General features: G+C 52.1%; 7 protein-coding genes across 7 annotated transcripts; 2 read left to right on the top strand and 5 right to left on the bottom strand.

Moving 5' to 3' along the window:
* Positions 1 to 138: 138 nt before the first annotated feature.
* On the bottom strand, positions 139 to 1,230 carry P174DRAFT_439031 (WW domain-containing protein). Its single transcript, XM_024826686.1, has one exon. It carries the CDS (start codon positions 1,158 to 1,160, stop codon positions 282 to 284), a length of 879 nt encoding a protein of 292 aa, XP_024685818.1. The 5' UTR covers positions 1,161 to 1,230; the 3' UTR covers positions 139 to 281.
* A 3,104-nt stretch (positions 1,231 to 4,334) lies between these two features.
* On the top strand, positions 4,335 to 5,159 carry P174DRAFT_402332 (hydrophobin family protein). Its single transcript, XM_024823953.1, has 3 exons — positions 4,335 to 4,768; positions 4,818 to 4,906; positions 4,955 to 5,159. Exons 1-3 carry the CDS (start codon positions 4,435 to 4,437, stop codon positions 5,009 to 5,011), a joined length of 480 nt encoding a protein of 159 aa, XP_024685819.1. The 5' UTR covers positions 4,335 to 4,434; the 3' UTR covers positions 5,012 to 5,159.
* An 822-nt stretch (positions 5,160 to 5,981) lies between these two features.
* P174DRAFT_510300 (uncharacterized protein) lies at positions 5,982 to 6,924 on the bottom strand (the record flags this gene model as incomplete). The annotated part of the gene is made up of 3 exons (XM_024831658.1): positions 5,982 to 6,168; positions 6,246 to 6,483; positions 6,534 to 6,924. The coding sequence occupies 3 exons, from the start codon at positions 6,922 to 6,924 to the stop codon at positions 5,982 to 5,984; spliced, it is 816 nt and encodes a 271-aa protein (XP_024685820.1).
* A 466-nt stretch (positions 6,925 to 7,390) lies between these two features.
* On the bottom strand, positions 7,391 to 9,395 carry P174DRAFT_439033 (NAD(P)H-dependent flavin oxidoreductase). Its single transcript, XM_024826687.1, has 4 exons — positions 8,958 to 9,395; positions 8,817 to 8,899; positions 8,038 to 8,766; positions 7,391 to 7,959 (listed from the first exon to the last, which is right to left on the bottom strand). Exons 1-4 carry the CDS (start codon positions 8,998 to 9,000, stop codon positions 7,813 to 7,815), a joined length of 1,002 nt encoding a protein of 333 aa, XP_024685821.1. The 5' UTR covers positions 9,001 to 9,395; the 3' UTR covers positions 7,391 to 7,812.
* A 160-nt stretch (positions 9,396 to 9,555) lies between these two features.
* On the bottom strand, positions 9,556 to 12,379 carry P174DRAFT_439034 (cysteine--tRNA ligase). Its single transcript, XM_024826688.1, has 2 exons — positions 11,896 to 12,379; positions 9,556 to 11,833 (listed from the first exon to the last, which is right to left on the bottom strand). The coding sequence occupies exons 1-2, from the start codon at positions 12,193 to 12,195 to the stop codon at positions 9,707 to 9,709; spliced, it is 2,427 nt and encodes an 808-aa protein (XP_024685822.1). The 5' UTR covers positions 12,196 to 12,379; the 3' UTR covers positions 9,556 to 9,706.
* Positions 12,380 to 12,611: 232 nt separating this feature from the next.
* On the top strand, positions 12,612 to 14,350 carry trm61 (tRNA 1-methyladenosine methyltransferase subunit GCD14). The gene is made up of 2 exons (XM_024826689.1): positions 12,612 to 12,966; positions 13,059 to 14,350. Exons 1-2 carry the CDS (start codon positions 12,713 to 12,715, stop codon positions 14,224 to 14,226), a joined length of 1,422 nt encoding a protein of 473 aa, XP_024685823.1. The 5' UTR covers positions 12,612 to 12,712; the 3' UTR covers positions 14,227 to 14,350.
* A 223-nt stretch (positions 14,351 to 14,573) lies between these two features.
* On the bottom strand, positions 14,574 to 17,730 carry P174DRAFT_501854 (UBA/TS-N domain protein; the record flags this gene model as incomplete). Its single annotated transcript, XM_024831052.1, has 5 exons — positions 14,574 to 14,696; positions 14,728 to 16,936; positions 17,120 to 17,453; positions 17,509 to 17,633; positions 17,699 to 17,730. The coding sequence occupies 5 exons, from the start codon at positions 17,728 to 17,730 to the stop codon at positions 14,574 to 14,576; spliced, it is 2,823 nt and encodes a 940-aa protein (XP_024685824.1).
* Between the last annotated feature and the right edge of the window lie 240 nt (positions 17,731 to 17,970).

The following is a 17,970-nucleotide window of genomic DNA, read 5'->3' on the forward strand; positions in this document are numbered from 1 at the left end:
ACTCGTTGATAGTTGCAAAAAGAAACTTCGATATCAATAGCACGTGACCAATTGTGGGGAACCTTGGATGGCAGCTACGCAGAGTCCACCACGGTGCGGACTACGAATCTTCTGGGGACGGTCAATGGAAGAGAAAAAGCGCGCTGCTTCTATGCTATGCAATCCCATATAGTACATCTGTCAAAAACGCCCCCAACCCATGCACAGAATCAAAAGGTATCTCAAGGTATCTCAAAAAGTCTAGCAGCAGTAGTACGAAAACAACAATACCATTCCTCGCATCAATCGCGTAGCCACGCCCTCCGCTTCTCCTCTTTCTTCTCCCTTCTCTTCTCTTTGAACATCTTCAATTCCTTCTTGGTGAGTTTCCTAGCACTGCGCTCCGCCCGCAGACTCCGCCCGTCATGGGCATTGGCAGCCGCATCCACATCAAAGAACGCATTCATCTGCCGCCGCGATTTATTCTCATCATTGTAGTTCTCCGGTGTCAGAGTGGCAGGCTGCCACCGGCCTGTGAACCTGTTGAACGCACCAACAGCCCCGTAAGAGCCACTGGGATCCGCCGCAGCACCTCCGAGGGTGGGCTCCTCATACTGCTGCGCGTAGGACGCCGTGGGATCGTAATCACCATGGATCGCCGGATTGTAGCCGCCTACGACGAGGCTTTTCTCCTTTACACCTTCCGCGGCGTCACCCAGAGGCACCGGTGCTAATGCCGGTGCTGGTGCTGATGCGGCATCCGGCACCCGTGGGTTTTCCCATTGCGAAACGCCGGTGAAGCGGTTGTAAAAGTAGTACGCTTGAGCGGTTGCATCCCAGACAGGCTCCCAGCCATCGTCCTCATCGGGAGGAGCCTCGTTGGGTAGCGGTGGTGGGAGTGGCTCGTCTGGTAATGGTGGCGCAGAAGCGTCCTCCTCTTTGGCATTCTCTTTATCATCATGTGGGCCTGTTGTTTTTTGTTCGGCATCTTGTGTTTTGCTCGGTGATGTGTCATTTCCCTCGTCCTCGTTCTGTGTTGATTGTTCGTCCTCATATGTATCCTGGGCGCGAGTCTTCGATTCTTCCTGGTTGTCCACGGGCAGCTCCGATAAGCTGTCCGCGGCGCCTTTCTCTGTGCTGGGGGAACGGTCAAGAGGACTAGATGGAGGTTTTGCGGACATTTTGGAGTTAGCACTGCTTGAACAGTTGGAGAGCACGTCCGATGCTTGTCAACAGAGATGCGGAGAGGCGTAGCAGAATTACTTGCAAATTACAGATGTTCCGCAGCGGATGATCAACTCCGACAATCATCATCGTACGCCAACCATATTGGGACTAGTGCATATGTCTTCTTTTACGGATCCTGAGGCACTAAGGCATCAAAGCAGGAGTCCACTGTTCTGACTGTCTAGCATACTTGTGTGGACTTGGTGGTCGACGCTCTCACGGGTTGAAAGGCATATGTAAATGATATTCTCATTTTCACTCCGGCTTATCATCCAGAATACTATAATTCATCTTTTTGCCAATTTGCTCGCCGCAGAAACAGAGAGTCGAAGCTACTTCGAACTCGACGTTGGCAGTCTGCTAGCATAAATCAAGACCAACGCGTCAAAGATGCAAGCGTGACTTCTTTTATCAGACCGATGGAAAGTTCCATTAAAGGCTCTGTTGCTTGCTGGAATAGTCTCGAGCAAGAACCAGTAATCAGGACGTCAAGATGCAGCAATAGGAAGAACGCTCAGCCTAGTCTAGGTTGATATCGAGGGTTGGATCTAAGCTGATTTTCAGTAACCTCGATAGTTGAGAGATAGAACCACTTCTACGCAGAAGGGCCTATGGCCGCGATAATGGACTGGACAGTGACGGCAACAACCTGGGAGATCGCGGATGACTCGTTGTGTTTGTTTGTGTCATCACAGCTGGGCAGTCAGCAATTTGAAACTCATCCTCAGCATTCCATTGAGGGTAGATCTCATTAGCAATGTCTAGACTTTGAGTCAGATGTTAAGATTATTCGCCCCGTTCTCGGTATCATTTAAGACTGCCTCGGTCAAGGGATAATCAACGAGATTAGAGTACAAGGCAGGAATGTGACCGCTTAGATAGCCACGACTGTAGATACTTGGATAGGTCATTGCATCATACTAATAGTTTGTCACATAGAATCGATCATGAGGTCGATGAGACGTTAGTGATGCCGAGTGGTAGTTTGCGCTGGTCTATGATGAGGTGACAGTGAAAGGGAGCCAGTTGATACTATAGTCAAAATGAAAGATTTCTCTGCCATAATAACATTCTGTGGTGAGATATATGAATCATTGACTTGTAGTATATTTCTGGACGAGGCTAGTGGGGAACTAGGTAGTAATAGATTGAGCGGCCTTTAAGATGGACTTTAACATACTCCGCGGCTTGTCACTTCTCGGCCATGTATAGACCAACGAAGCTCACAATAGCATTAACAACATATCGTAGCTCATATAGTACCGCTACATTTGTTGTAGCATCCACACCTGTATCCTATAGTGCTAAATATACAGAGTTATAAATGAAAGTTCATACATGTTGTGGGATGTTCCATTGGGTGGATGTGGTCCGGATGTGGCAGGTAGAAATATATATTTTAACCAACAGAGATACAGTCCCAACACCTACCATTACCATTCATGCCAGCAGAAGGTAACATCAAGGATAACAATGGAGTCCCTAAACCTAGTCCACTAGCTACACGGTCCCATCGAATGCCTACGAGCATGATCTTGAACGAATAACTTTATGTGTGAAGGAACCATCTACTCCATATCGAAGTATACTGGCACCTCGGAACAGACATTGTATAGAGACGAGCAGCATAGGCGAAACAGTACGACAATGAGAGAACATAGCCTTCGCTCGAGGTAATCCTAATTGGAGATAGTACCGTTCTGTAGACCTCTTCGACGACTGGAGACTGGAGTACGGCTTACGGCTACACTGTCGAGACGCCTGCCATACATGACTACAACTCATGATCAGACCATGCGACCAGCTCACATCCATCCAGCACGAGGAGGCTCTTTATTATTTGTTTTGAAAGATCCTCAATCGAGTAATGTGGAGCGCAGGGAGTGTTTCCCCGACAGCAACATGTGAGCTAGAGTGAAAACGGAAAGAGAAACCAAAGTCGATTTCATCACGACTCAGCGACGAGCAACTGCGAACGGAGCGAGTTACATTCGGGAAGACAGGATGGCCTATCATTGGCGCCATCTGGGAAAAAGCACGCATCTACGTGCTCCATAGTTCCGATAGACAGCCCCTTGCCTCGCTTGTTGCCAGGAACAAAGCAAAGGAGGAAATCAGCTTTCCCTTGCCCACTTGAGCCTGGCTGGAGCTCTCACCAAAGGAAACACAAGAGAAACCGGCTCGAGCACGCTCGGAAAATTTAATCTTGTTTATGACGAGATAGAATGAGGCTGGACAGCTGAGCCATGGGACAGGGTCAGCTACGTAGTAACCCTTGCGATGACTATACACTATCCACCAGTCGAACGAGATGGAGAGTCCCTTGCAGATCAACAAGAAGGCTTTGCAGGCCCTGCAAGCTTCTGCAACCTTGGATTAAATCAGCAGCACGCACGTTGAAACCATTGGCACCTGCATGCCGAACGAGAGGCCCTTGAATACTCCGATCCCTAGTCGCATAAGGGTTAGCCCTTCCCGTACTATGCCAGCAGGCGCTCACTCTGTATCAAGTGAGAGTGGAGTCATACGGGGTGCGCCACTGATGGAATGGCTGGAACCGCAGGAATTGGCCATAATCGTGTGATATGGAGACTCAAGAAATTGAAAGTTGTTTTGAATGCGGTAAGCCTGCGATAGCTCCGCGGCAGGTAATGCAACCCAATGACCAAGCGGGCACAGGTGAGTTTACCGCTTGCATGTATGATCGACGTCGTAGAACCAGGGGAATGAGACAGAAGACGCGGACTATGCGGTCTCAGTCGACGCACGGCCGGTCCCCTGAACGAGGCGTGGCTCACGAGAGCGTGGTATGCTGGAAGCTGACTTGTTGGTTCAGATCAATCGAATGTTTTGCAGATCCATACCAACCGCTGGGGCAGAGAGCTCTAATCCAGGGCTGCGAGATTGCGATAACGCGGTTCTGACTCTGGAGGGACAAATCACGATGGATTCCTTGCATACCACATTCCACTCAGGGACTCAAGCTGGATAGCTACCATGACAGAGAGCTCAATCAAGGGCGGATAGAACTAGCATCAACAGAGAGCTCGCTGCCTCCACCTGAGTCTATATAAAGATGTCTTCACTTCACCTGTGGCCATTCTCTTTCCTCTCCATCAACCATCACCCTCGTTGACAAGCCTTTCCTTCGAAGTACAATCTTCTCACTTTTTTTCCAAACCCAATTCACTCCGAGTCTTCACTCCCTTTTCAAACCCCACCGTCACAATGAAGTTCTCCTTGAGCGCTGCTGTCCTCGCTTTCGCCGTTTCCGTGGCCGCCCTTCCCCAGCACGATGCTAACGCTGCTGGCAATGGTGTTGGCAACAAGGGGAACGCCAACGTCCGCTTCCCCGTTCCTGACGACATCACCGTGAAGCAGGCTACCGAGAAGTGTGGTGACCAGGCTCAGCTCTCTTGCTGCAACAAGGCCACCTACGCCGGTGATGTCACCGACATCGACGAGGGTATCCTCGCTGGTACCCTCAAGAACCTCATCGGTGGTGGATCTGGCTCCGAGGGTCTCGGTCTCTTCAACCAGTGCTCCAAGCTGGACCTCCAGAGTATGTTAAGCTGTTCCGAAGATTGGTCGTCCATACTGACATATTCCAGTCCCCATCATTGCTATTGCCGTCCAGGATCTGGTCAACCAGAAGTGCAAGCAGAACATTGCCTGCTGCCAGAACTCTCCTTCCGATGCCGTAAGTCTTCTTTCTACAAATGTCTAGTTCACTACTAACGTCTACCAGAGCGGTTCCCTCATTGGCCTGGGTCTTCCTTGCATTGCCCTCGGTTCTATCCTGTAAGCTACTCGTCGCTTCTGCTGTTGGCGCTCTCAGCCAGCGTGTGGAGATTCGATATGGCGGCTCGGGGTAGGGAGCAGGGTCCCGGGAATCTTCTGTTTGATAGATATGGTACCTGTTGCTGAATTGTGTATCATTAATTGTGCTGTGGCACTCGGAGAAAGAAGATTGCACTGTTTTCCTCAATACTTTCTGCCTGTGGGCAACCGGCATTTATCGATGCTGGCTTTGTCATACATAATTTAATGCATAGAATTGCCTCTAACCTTCTTTCCTGACAAATCTCTTTCCTGATGACGAACATTGTAGTTCGTGCCATGGTCATTCCCTATGGACGTCGCGTGCATCTCCAGCATTCCTCTCACACAGGAAGCGCGCCATACATTTCAACAGCCATTCCACCGCAATCTTCCGTCCTATATGCGACGCGTTGTATTTGCAATCCACTTGATCAGCTTCCTATCTGAATCACTTGATCACCGGAGACCTGTAGTCGCACGTTTCATCGGTATCCACTCTGTGTGGCTATTTCGAAGCTCCATGTACCGGTATAGTCGATCCAGATATCGTCGAATGCACTTGAAATCACTGAGTTAAAAAGGTGCCTAGACAGGCATTCCTAGCTAGCAGAAATGGTCGTGCAGTAGTGTGTTCAACATATTGCCAATTACTTCGATGAACTTTGCACCTAACACTGAGATGAATAGCAAAATGCTCTGATTGACATTAAGAATATCGCATTTGAAATCTCCTTCTTTGCCAGCAAGTTACAGGATTAAGTTATTGAAAGTATGTATATCAATCCATCACCCCAGAAAGAAAAGACACGAAAACAAAAGGAAGAAGAGAAGAAGAATCAAATATCCACAGGCAAGATAACAGCCCCCGCAACCAGGACCCCAAACGACCATAGAAACCCAGCCCCACAACCGCAAAAACAGCCCGAAAGAACAAAGCCAGACTCCGAACTCCGTTACTCGCAAAAAAGAGGGCGAGGCCCCTTGGGGTTCATGCTGCCGTCATTGCCAATGCCACCGTCATCGACGCTCCATCTCCTGGCCCCAAGTCGGATGGAGGGGAGCATCGCTGCTCCCATCCGTCTCTCTTTCTTGACGATGGGGGTCGGCTTCTCGAACTCTACGGTGGCTGTTACCGACGAGCTGAACGAAGTCGAAGACCGGCAGGATAAAGCTGTGGAGGGCCGTGGGCGGTGGGGGATTTGGGAGGTAAGGGCCACTTCAGGCTGTTGATGCGGAGGGTGCTGATGTTGTTGCTGGTCGTCGATTGCAGGAGGTTGATGATGTCGACTAGAGACTTTCTGGAGCTCTGGCGCCAGGTTGAGTTGCGTTTGGCGTCTTGAGATGATTTCTCGGCAGCGTCGTCTTCGAATGACGGTGTGTTGCCCTCCTCCTCGTCGTCGCTTTCCTCGGGGATATTCTCTATCATGCGGCTTTTGACCTCGGGGAGCTTTGCGGCTTTCGGGGGAGGGCGGGAATCAGTGGTTCTTTTGGATTTTGATTGTGACGGTCGTGGGTTGCTGTCGGGGTATCGCTCAGATCCATGTGGATGACTCTAATGTTGGCGTCTTCCGCTGAGTCCGCATCTGCGCCTGCGTCTGCGTCTTTATGCTCGATAGATGAGACTAGAGGCCTCTGTTTCTCGTTCTCGTTCTCGTTCTCCAATAGCCCGTCATGGTCATTCACGGGCTCCTCGGGGCAAATGGTCGTCTGCGAGTCGACTGCTTCAACAATCCGAACCGACATCCTCACTGAGGACTTGCTGGGGACGGTTCTTGACGCTGCTGAAGAGGCGTGAGACGCTTCACTCTCTGGCTGTGCGCCATTTCGCTCTTGAGCGGGGAATTTCAGCGGCTTGCGCCGCTGGGCACAGGGAAAGATAGAAGATATCAAGTCCATGCTTGCGATGGGTGTCTGTTCATGGATCCCTAGTACACTTCCTGAAAGTAAACTCTGAGTTGCGGAACTGACGCGGATGCACTCCAGTTACAGGTACGTCTACCGGCATATATAGATGCATCTCGTCGCCTTCCATCGGCGACAACCATGTCAACAAACAAATTAACCTTCTGCCTGACACTTGAGACAGTATCTCAGCTGATCCGTGGTTCTATCTATTTGATACTGATTTAGTCGAACAATTGGAGCCTTATGCTCGGTGTATAGAGTAGTGCAAAGTAAGGAACAGAAACATGTTTGAAGTCTATGGCTTTATTTGCATGACTGAATCGAGCACGACTCGAGGAGAAAGCAATGGTGATATTCGTATATGGTTGATCTTAATTTTATGAGCTTGCTGGCTCCTAATAGATGTATGATTAGTTAGGGCTATGACACTACGGATATGGCTATGAAAATCAGACTGAACCCCTTCTACTCCATTTAACATGCTCCTTTCTGACATCTGCTACACCGTTCTCTGTCCAAAAGAGACATTTACTTTCAGATAGGCCTCCATGCTCTTTGTTTACACGCTCCGAGAAAGTCACGTTCCCTTATGAGATAAATGCCGGTAATTGTCCGCTCCGCTATGGAAGGGAGGCAAGGGATAAACTCCGTGCTTTGTCAAATACATGTGCAGATCCAGAAAAATAGCCAAAAGTCCTTACATTCCGCAGGAAGAGGTTTACCTAGAGAGGATCAACAAGGAAAGAGGCAATCCAGTGTTCATCTCACTTATAATGGTGATCTACATTCCAGGTACCAATGACAAACATCCATGATCCAACAATCTCAATCTGGATTGTTGACGTACGAAACAGAGCAACAGAGCTACATAGTCAAACCTCACAGCTTGCTTTGCCCTGCGGTTGCCGTGTACAACGACTTAGACCGATCAATGGCCTCGACGGCCTCTCTCTCAATCCGCTGCAGGAGGTCCGCGCACGTCGGGATGTCGTGAATCAGACCAATGACTTGACCCGCGGTCCATACCTGCAAATTAAACCATGTTAGTCTATGGAATCGCGGCGCATAACAAGGGATGTTAACGGGAAGGGGATAGGAACTTACACCGTAGTCAATGTCGCCGTTCAGGAACACCTCACGGCCTCTCTTGCCGCTAACGAAGGGCGCAATCTCGGCAAACTCGCCCGTCTTGCTCTCCCTCTCGACCTTCAGCGCCTCCTCCGACACCTTGTTCTTGAACAGACGGGAGGTGTTCTTCCACCGTCTCATAACCAGGTTGGTGTTGTTCTCGTCCGACGCCACAATGGCCTCCTTGACCTTCTGATGGATGGGCGCCTCAACAGTGCACATGAACCGGGTACCCATGTTGATACCTTCCGCACCGAGCGCCAGCGCCGCCGCAAGACCCTGTCCGTCCGCGAACCCACCCGAGGCGATGAAGGGAACGTTGAGCTCCTGGCGCGCCCGGCTGAGGAGAATGAAGTTTGTGATGTCGTGCTCGCCGACGTGGCCGGCGCACTCGAAGCCGTCGATGGACAGGAAGTCCACGCCCAGCTTCACGGCGGACTTGGCGTGGCGGATGGTCGTGCACTTGTGCAGGATGATCGTGTTGGCCTTCTTCAACTGCGTGATCACGGGGCCGGGGTTGTTGCCGGCTGTCTCGACGATCTTGACGCCCTCGTCGATGATTACTTGTGCGTAGGCAGCGTAGTCTGGGGGCACAAGGGCCGGGAGGAGGGTCAGGTTCACGCCGAAGGGCTTCTTGGTCATGGTTCGGCATCGGCGAATCTCCTTGCGGAGGTCTTCAGGGGTGGGTTGCGTGAGTGCAGTGAGCTTTCCTGAGTTAGCTGTCTTCTTCATTGCGTCGAGACCCGTAGACGTACAATTCCCAGACCACCTGCGTTGCTAACCGCCGCAGCGAGCTCTGCGTATCCAACCCATTGCATACCTCCCTGTACCACAGGGACTGTAAATCCGTCAGCTACCTGAGCACCTTTCCACAACCCCAAGTCCATGCAACTCACCGGCGATGCCCAGTTTCCTCGTTAACGCAGTGTGGAAAGGCATCTTGTCGAGGAGAGGAGCTAACAGAATGAAACACCGCTATCAAGTTCTAAAAATGCGATGATGGTTGAATTCTTCTATGCAAAAGTCTTCAAAGAATCTCTAGAAAACAGGAAGAAGCAGCTATTAACATGAGTTGACAGCTTCGCCAGGCTGAGAAATCGGCCGTTGTGCTGACCACTATGAACTGTGTAACCGCGGGCCTCTAGGTGTGGGGAGGGCAACTTGCCGAGGTCGAAAGGTGTCGGCCTGCAGCTTGTCGGCCAACGATCCCTAATTCGGAGGTATCTCCAGATGGGCCGATGGTGTTTCGGACGTGGACTGTGGAGTAGACACAGAGCCACCTAACCTTGATTTTAAGAAGCGTCATTTTTTCTGATGAGATGATCAAATAATAATGGCGGTTCTTAGTACAACTCTGTACCGTAGTGTTTATCTATCTGTCTGGTGACTGAGTGGATCACATGAGCTGTTAGCATGTGATCCGGGGTCTTGTGCGGCGCATAAACTGCATAACCCTCTTCATTCAGCAGATACAAAACTATGGGGGATCTAATATTTCCGATGGCTTGGCTTGATTGCTATAAACGATCATCAAGGTTAGTTGTAGATATAGATATGACCGAAAGGGTCTGCCAGACGGCGAACCAAGAACGCCATTATAATGCATAGATACATCCGAAAGACTGTTTTATGACACACTCTCCCCCTATTTGGCACCCATTTGACTGGCCAGCCAAGTCTCATGTAGCTTCTTCTGTCTCTCCCAGTCCTTCCGAAGCTTTTTCGCCCGACTCTTCGTAATCTCCTCGCCTGCAGCATCGCGAGTGGGGATACCCTCTTCATCCCAGGCGCTGTACTCGTTGGTCCGGAACAACTCCAGGTGGCTCAGTTTGCCCTTCTCCAGTTTCTTGAGGGCTTCCTTCTCCTTGTTTTCCTTTTCAATCTGCTTCTGGCGCGCCCGCGCTGCCTTCTCCTCCCGAGCCTGGATCAGCTCTCGGGTAACAGGACGGACCAAGGCGGGAAGATTCTCCCGGTCTTCAAGGTAGATGCCGAGATCGAACAGGTCGATGTCGCGAACGCGATCGCAGAGTGCCAGGATCTCCTTGCCAAGCGACTCGGATTGTTGGATAGAGGACACCTTAGTGCGGAAGTTCGAAAGAAGTTCGGCATAAGGTTTTGCGGATTCAGTCAGGTCGTGCTCTGGCACTTCTCCCTTGTTCACAATCTCCGCAACAGTCTCCGGGTTAACTCCCTCCTTAGCCCGCGCAGCCTGGCGGAGCGAGTCACGGATGCTGGAGAGCGGGTACAGGAAAGGCTTGGCTTCTTCAGGCACATCAATACCTGACCAGCCAATTTCCGTGCTGTCGGCGGTTGCGCTGCCATTCAAACCAAAGATATTCACCATCGAGGTCACCCACCGGGCGACAGCCTCGACATCCTTGGGATTGAGTGTAGACTTGTCGGCGCCGTTGTATTTTGAGATCAGCTCTGAAATAGCAGACATCGCTCCCTGCGTATTGAAGGAGTCGCAGAGATGATCGAAAGTAGCCTTCTTCGCAACCTCCAGAGCGGCAGGAAGCGTGGTGTCAGTGCCCGAGGTCTGGCCTGATAGAGTCGCAGGGTCCTTCATCTTGATGAAGAAATTATTGACCTTGTCCTCCCAAGAATTTCCAGCACTAACGAGTTCCTCTGTGATTTCAACGCCGTCCCTCCAACCGCCGAGCAAGAAGACAATCCTGAGACTGCGCGGTGTCCACTCCTTTCTCTCTAGTGCCTCACGGATGGTTGTGAAGTTCTTAAGCGACTTCGACATCTTTGACCCTTGGATCGACAGATGACCCATATGCAAGAAATAGTTGACCCACTGATCAGTGTGTGTGTGGCCATGGGACCAATAAGCCTCACTCTGCGCCAGCTCGTTGTCATGGTGAGGGAAAGCTAGATCAACACCTCCCGAGTGGATATCCATCTGCTTGCCAAGCTTAGCCGAAGCCATCGCAGAGCATTCAATGTGCCAGCCCGGCCTGCCCCGACCCCAGGAGCTCGTCCAGCTGGGCTCACCAGGCTTCGACGCCTTCCAAAGTGCAAAGTCGGAAGCTGAACGCTTCTCCGCTGTCTTCTTGGTCAATGCGCCTTCTCCCTCCGCGAGCAGCTTGTTATCGGACCGGCTCCAGGGCTCAAGCCGGGCATAGGGGTGCCCGGCATTCTCAAAAGCAGTAATATCGAAGTATACCGAACCGTCGTCGGTAACGTAGCCAAACTTGTTCTCAACGATCTTCTCCACAAAGTCCGCAATCTCAGCACCGTACTCGGTGACCCTAGTCAACTCGTCGGGGTCAAGGACGTTGAGATCGCGCATATCCTTCAAGAACCGCTCCTCGTACTTCTTCGTCAACTTCGTGAAAATAGAATGATCGTCCGCATTGATCGAGGACGCCTTGAGCGAATCCAGATATGGAAGGAGAAGGTCCTGAGCATTTGTGTAGAACGACTCGGCGAAGCCCTTGGGGGTAGTAGCCTGGTCGAGGCCTTCCGCCTGCGCGATCACCTTCGCAGCTGATGCCACCGTCTTGATGTGCATCTTAACCTTTGCCTCGTCATCACCCGCCTTCTCATTGCCGGGTAAGGGTCCTCCATTCAACACAGTCGCGTAGACTTTCTCCACCTCCTCTTCATACTGCCACGGGGGCAGTTCGGGGTTCAGTAATGGAAGGTTCTTCTTCAAATAGGCAGTATATGCATTTCGCGCAACGTCCAGGACTTCGGCATCGATTGTAGGGTGGGCGGAGACGAACTCGTTGAAGAGATGCTGCTGGCGCGCTCGGAGGATGATCTAGATGCCACTGCATCAGCACAATTGCTAAAGCAACCAATGGCACAGGCAGTCTTGCGCACCTTGTCATCGACATCCGTGATGTTCATGATAAAATTCACATCGAAGTGAAAGTAGTCGCGCATGATGCGCCGAATGATATCGGTGCTGACATAGTTCCTGGCATGGCCCAAATGCGCATCATCATAGACAGTTGGCCCACAAGCATACCAGGTCACCTTCTTGCCTTCCCGGTCAATGGGAATAAATGGATTCTTCGACCGCGTCAACGAATTCCAAATCTTCAGAGGTGGTAAGCGAGATTTGGCCTCGGGATACTCTGTTGGTTGCCGCCATGGCGGCTGCTGGCGCGCGGTGGCCATTGATCTAGAAAAAATCAACAGAGGAGAAAGGAGCGACAATCGGGCTTTTGAGGGATTTGCAAAAGAAGAAACCGAGAGTGCAATACGAGAGAAGGATATGGGCATCAAGGACAGAGGGAAGAAGAGGAAGACGGAGATTTGGTACGACCACCTTAAAACGAGGGGGAGGGTTGAGCAATATGTTTAACTACCTAACTGGGTGACTCATGGAGGCCTGGGAGCCTGAGGTTAGAATCCCATGGATAGGCCTAAGTTATGCAGCCAATCGGAGCCCAGCAGGAACCAGCAGGTCCTCGCCCTGACATCTAGCCCTGAGCCCTAAGCCCTACGTATAAGCTGTTTCGGGTCTAGACCGCATCGGAGATTCTCGAAAGCTTGTCGCCGCGTAGTACTATAGTTTAGAGATGAGTGACGATTTTCACGGATAGCTCGAGGATAGAGATATCTTGGGCTACATTCTCTCCTCAACAACCTCTGCACCCTCTTCGCCGCTCCTCTGCGATTGCAGGCAGTCGCAATGGGCTCCCCATTCCTCAACCACCGCCTTCGGTCCGAATTGGGCGACCTTGCTTTACTTCATCTCCGCAGAGACCAGACCATCCCGACTATACTCAAACTAGAAGACGACGAAAATCAGGGGTACAAGGAGGGGAAAGTCACCAACACTCGTTTCGGGTCATTTCCGCACAGCACGCTTATCGATCAACCATGGGGATCGCAAATTGTCGCCTCCGTAGTAGACACAGGCTCCCGGGGTCGCAAGAATCAGGCGTCCAAGAAGCGCAAAGCGGATGATTTGGACACCCCGACATCGAACAAGGAGGAGGCGCAATCTTCTCCTGGCACCCCCGCGCGGCGGCCAGCGGGTTCCTTCATCTTCTATACCCCACACCGGAGTTATGGACCGCGTCGCTCCCGCATCGGACCCAGGTTGTCTACACACCAGACTACAGCTACATTCTGCATCGGCTCTGCGTTCGCCCCGGGAGCACGATTATCGAGGCCGGAGCTGGGAGCGGCTCGTTCACACATGCATCCGTCCGCGCAGTCTTCAACGGATACCCCTCCGAGGCACCCGCAGTCAAGAAAAGAAGGCTAGGAAAGGTCTGCAGTTTCGAGTTCCACGCACAGCGCGCACAACGAGTCCGGGAAGAGATCCACGACCACGGCCTGGATGGACTGGTCGAGGTGACGCACCGCGATGTCTACGAAGATGGTTTTCTCCTGGGGGACCCCAAAACCGGCAAATCGCCGAAAGCGAATGCGATCTTCCTCGACCTACCGGCGCCATGGCTTGCGCTCAAACATCTGGTCCGCAGGCCCCCTTCGGGAGCGGAATCGCCTCTCGATCCCTCGTCGCCGGTATATATATGCACGTTCTCCCCATGTATCGAGCAAGTGCAACGGACGATCACCACACTCCGCGAGTATTCTTGGCTCTCAATATCAATGGTCGAGGTGAATCACCACCGGATTGATGTCAGACGCGAACGAACCGGATTAGATTGCGAAGGTGTCCGGGGCGCAACCGTCTTCCCCAAGTCAGTGGACGAAGCCGTCGCAAAGATGCGCGCCGTCGAGGAACACTCGAAAAGATTCCGCGAGTCTCTCCTTCAGGAGAGCGACGATGAAGGCACCGCCTCCGCCTCCGACAAACCAGCAGCAACCAAGTCAGAGAAGACAGAAGTCGAAGAGAAAACCCTACAAGACATACAGCAACACTCGGACACAACCGCAGCTCCATCATCAACCCCATCGTACGAACTCGGCCGCCTGGTACATCGCACCGAACCGGACCTGAAAACGCACACATCGTATCTTGTCTTCGCTATTCTACCCCGCGAATGGACAGAGGAAGACGAGCAAAGGTGTCGGCAGACCTGGCCGGCTCAGAAGACGGGAGGCTCACCGGACGCAGGAAAACCGAAAGGCAAGAAGCAATTAAAAAGGGAAGCGAAGGAGAAGGAGGTGCAGGAAGAGGCGCAAAAGTCAGAAGACGTCCCTGCGCAGCCCCAGGAAAACCAATCATAGATGGGAATTGTCGCTATTGTGATATAATCTAGACGCTTGGAATACAAGATGAATAATCAGGCATCTCAAGATCCTGACTTCACGTATGCCATAAAACTTGGGGGATCTGGAAATGTGTATATACAAAGAGAACCAGTGCATAAGAGCATTGTACCCTGTGGGCGCAGCGCAAGAGTTAAGATGTTCAACCAGAATATGCCAATGCATTCGAGATATGGGATGAATGAGGAATCGGGCTTAAAGTGATGAGTGATGTAAAGATGGACAGAACCACAGCATCGTAGGAGCAGACATGAGACATGCATCCTGGAGCATCTCAAACTTTCCAAGTGATGGATGGTGATGCCTTAAAGGTTGTTCTCTGCCTTGAACTTGTCCCAGGCTTCGTTCAGGACACCAAAAACTGCTCCTGCGATCATGCGCTGCTCGGTCGTGGCGTTGGTAGGAATCTGACTCGTCTTAGCTGTGGTCTCTTCATCAATGCCGTAAAAGACAACATACCTTGTCAGGATGCACTTTGGCAATCCCCTTCATGTACTGCACCTTGACTTTATTCGGCAGAATTAACTCCGACATGTTGACCTTCTTCCAGCCTGCTTCGGGCCACAGGACTGTGTCCAGGCTAGCGAGCAGTGCGCGAAGGTTGTCCTGCTTTCCACCCTTCCAGGCGTTTAGCCGTGCATCGACACTCTCACCAAGGGCAAACTTCTCTTCGTCCGCGCGCTCGGCTGCCTGGTTGGCCGCTCGCAAACGGCTGACAGCCTCGAAGGATCCGCCCGTCGACGGCGAGCCACCTTGGAGGTCGTCGAAAGCCGACGGCTTCTTCGGAGCGGGTGCTGGCGGTCGCTTCGCAGGCGCGGAAGGTTTCTGTGCGGGTTTGCTGATACCAGCAGCTTTTTCGCATCTGTTCCGGCCTTGGATACTAGTACTTCCGCCATGGCCGTTCTCGACCGCCTGTCTCCATGCCTGAGCGGCATCGGCCCAGCGTTCCAATTGTTCCAAGGCTTCGGCCTTGCGCATCAAGGCTTTGCCGTAGAAATCTCTCATTGGCTTTGCCGTTTCACCGTTGGCGAGATCAATGGTCTCAGCTTCTCCTTTTGAAGGGCCAATCAGCTCCAAGATGGCGTCCGCATCACTGATGGCCACTTTCGGTTCGCCGACCTTCAAGGCTGTCATTGCACGGTTACTGCGAATGACGATGGTGATGGGATGCTTATCAGGTAGCATCGTGAGTGCAGAGGTGAAGGCATCATGAGCTGCGGCATAGTCTCCTCTTTTGTATGCCTCTGTACCTTTCTCACGATGCCGGTGAGTCGACATGAGACTTTCTTGTGACAGCTGCGGAACCACCCGGGCAGGAGCTTTCGGCCGAACAGGAAGAGGTTTTGATGGCGCAGGTGGCTTTGAGGACTGTGCTGGGGGTGGAGTGGGCCGCGATCGGTTGGCTGGCGGTGTTTGTGCAGAAGAGTCGAATAAATCCACATTGGCGTCAGGAGCAGATGGTTGAGCAGCAGGTCTTCTTCTTCTAGCAGGGCTAACATACGCTTGCGCCGTCTGCTCTTCAACCAGGTTTTTGGACACACGAGACTTGGGATTCAGTGATTCGCTTCTCAACTGCTGCTGCATGAAAGCAGGCTGCGGGGTACGCGCCTCTCCAGCTGGGGACTGTTGGCTCCGTAAGCCATTGCTATGCGTTCGCTGCGAGGGCCTTTCGCTGACTCGAGATTGGTTACGAGACGGCCGGGGAGCAGCCCCAGGTTCAAGGAGAAGAGCCTCATCTGTTAGAACCTCGGGCTTCCTGCGCGAGGTTTCAGTAGCCCGGTCGTCGTCAGTTGGCTGTGGCCAGGGCTCCTGACGGGCCGAAGCTTCTTTCAGCCACCGAGGCTGTGACTGATCATGATCTGAGTTGAGCTCATTAACGACCTGCTGAACCTTTTTGCTCCCCTGTTTCCACAGCGAATTCGCAGTCTTCAAGAAATTGTTACTAAAAGTAGCGGCGATTTGTGACGGATCTTTGCTTGTCGACGCTGGGGACCGATTGCTAGCACGGCTTCTCGACTGCTCCTCTCTCATCCATGAAGGAACGTCATGATCTTGTCTTGAGCCCCGCTCTCTACTGCGTTCCTGATGGTCGAGATCACGGTCGACGGCTGGTGCTCTATTTTTCGATTTCTGACGAGCTTCTTCATGTGCCTGCGTCAGAAGCAGACTCACAGCAGCTTGGACGTCGGTGCCAGACGCCGTTGCCCGTAGTGCCTGGCTGGCCTTGTCTGCGGGAAAGCCCATGTCTACAAGCTCTGCAATCGCCCGATCAACACCAGTGGACGGCTTGGGGGACGGTGCATGATCCTCATGAATGACCCGAGATGAGGGTTTCGGCGACGGCTCGGGTGCGGGGCGAGAGACTTCAGAAACTGGCTTTCCCAGCAAGCCAAGGAAGTCATCATCGTCGGTCTGAGCGGGCTGCGGGGTTGCTGTTGGCTTCGACTTTAGCTGATTGAGACCAAATGGATCATCGTCGACATCGTTGAATGACATTCCACCGGTCTGGTGCAGCTGCGCCGCCGCGGTAGAGGCGCTCTGCGCGATCTGCGGCGAGCGACTCGGGCTCGGGATCGGGAAGTTCGTCGAAGCATCTACAGGCGCAGAGGCGTCGAAAGCAGCAAGAAGATCATCCTCATCGGCGGAGGGAGCTCGTTGCGGTACAGGACTTGGCGTCGATGCAAAGGGATTCTTGTTCCCGGTCTTCTCCAAATTATCCCAGAAATGAGCATTTTGTCCCCGTATTGTGATTCAAACTTGGACCTATTCTCTGCTTCCTTTCTGGCGCGCTCTTCTTGCAGCCTCTTCTGTTGCTCTAGGAGAGATAGTTTCTTATTCGCATTTGACGAACCAAAGGATACAAGATTCGCAAAGCTGTCGCTGTCCGGGGTCGCCGACTTGGACGGTGGGTGAGAGGGCCGGTAGCAGAGAGGGGGTAGAACGGCCAGAAATGTTATTGCGCGTCACTGTGGAAAACGAGAATCCGGAGCCCAGAGGCGGGGGTTTCTGAGCGTTCGTTGAAGAGTTGGATGTCCAACTTAGTCCGTTCAGGTCGTCCATTGTGATTGTGTGAAGAGGAATGACAAGCGGAGGTCTGGAGGGGACGGAATTAGGAGAAAGATAGACGTAGATGCGAGCGTTCCATGATCTGATCTCACCATCGAATGCCACCAGGGCCGAGTGAGCTGATTGAGCACGAAGTGAACAGGAATCTGCCTCGCAGACAGTGTGTTTTCTTACCGTCACCTACTGTCTCCTCAAATTCGCCGTCAATTGCCCCCTGTAGATAGATACCCGTAATTGTGGCTGAGGTAGCTGAGGTGGCTGCGCAGCGGTCGATGTGGCTCAGGAGATAACCATGTGATCTGCTATCACGTGTAGTACCTGGAGGCTTCCTTGTACGGAGTAGGTACCTTAGTGACCTACGTACCTTAGTCCTTCGGCATTTCGGTGTTTGACCATACCGTACCAGAGTTACCGGTGTCCACAGCACTACCTAGGTACCTTACCTTAGACATGGCTCAGCAGTATTAGCATACCTACCTTAGCGAATAGCAACTGGTTCGATTTAAGCCTTTCAAGAGGGTCTCTATTTACTCTATTATTAATAACAATTTGCGATACGAGGTATGCTCATCCAAGCTTAGTTGACATTCTCTCAAAACCCTGGACCAAGGGCATCGCTTGATAATGTTGTGGAGA

This window comes from Aspergillus novofumigatus, assembly GCF_002847465.1.
Source record: "Aspergillus novofumigatus IBT 16806 chromosome Unknown P174scaffold_2, whole genome shotgun sequence".
In the NCBI taxonomy this organism is placed as follows: domain Eukaryota; kingdom Fungi; phylum Ascomycota; class Eurotiomycetes; order Eurotiales; family Aspergillaceae; genus Aspergillus; species Aspergillus novofumigatus.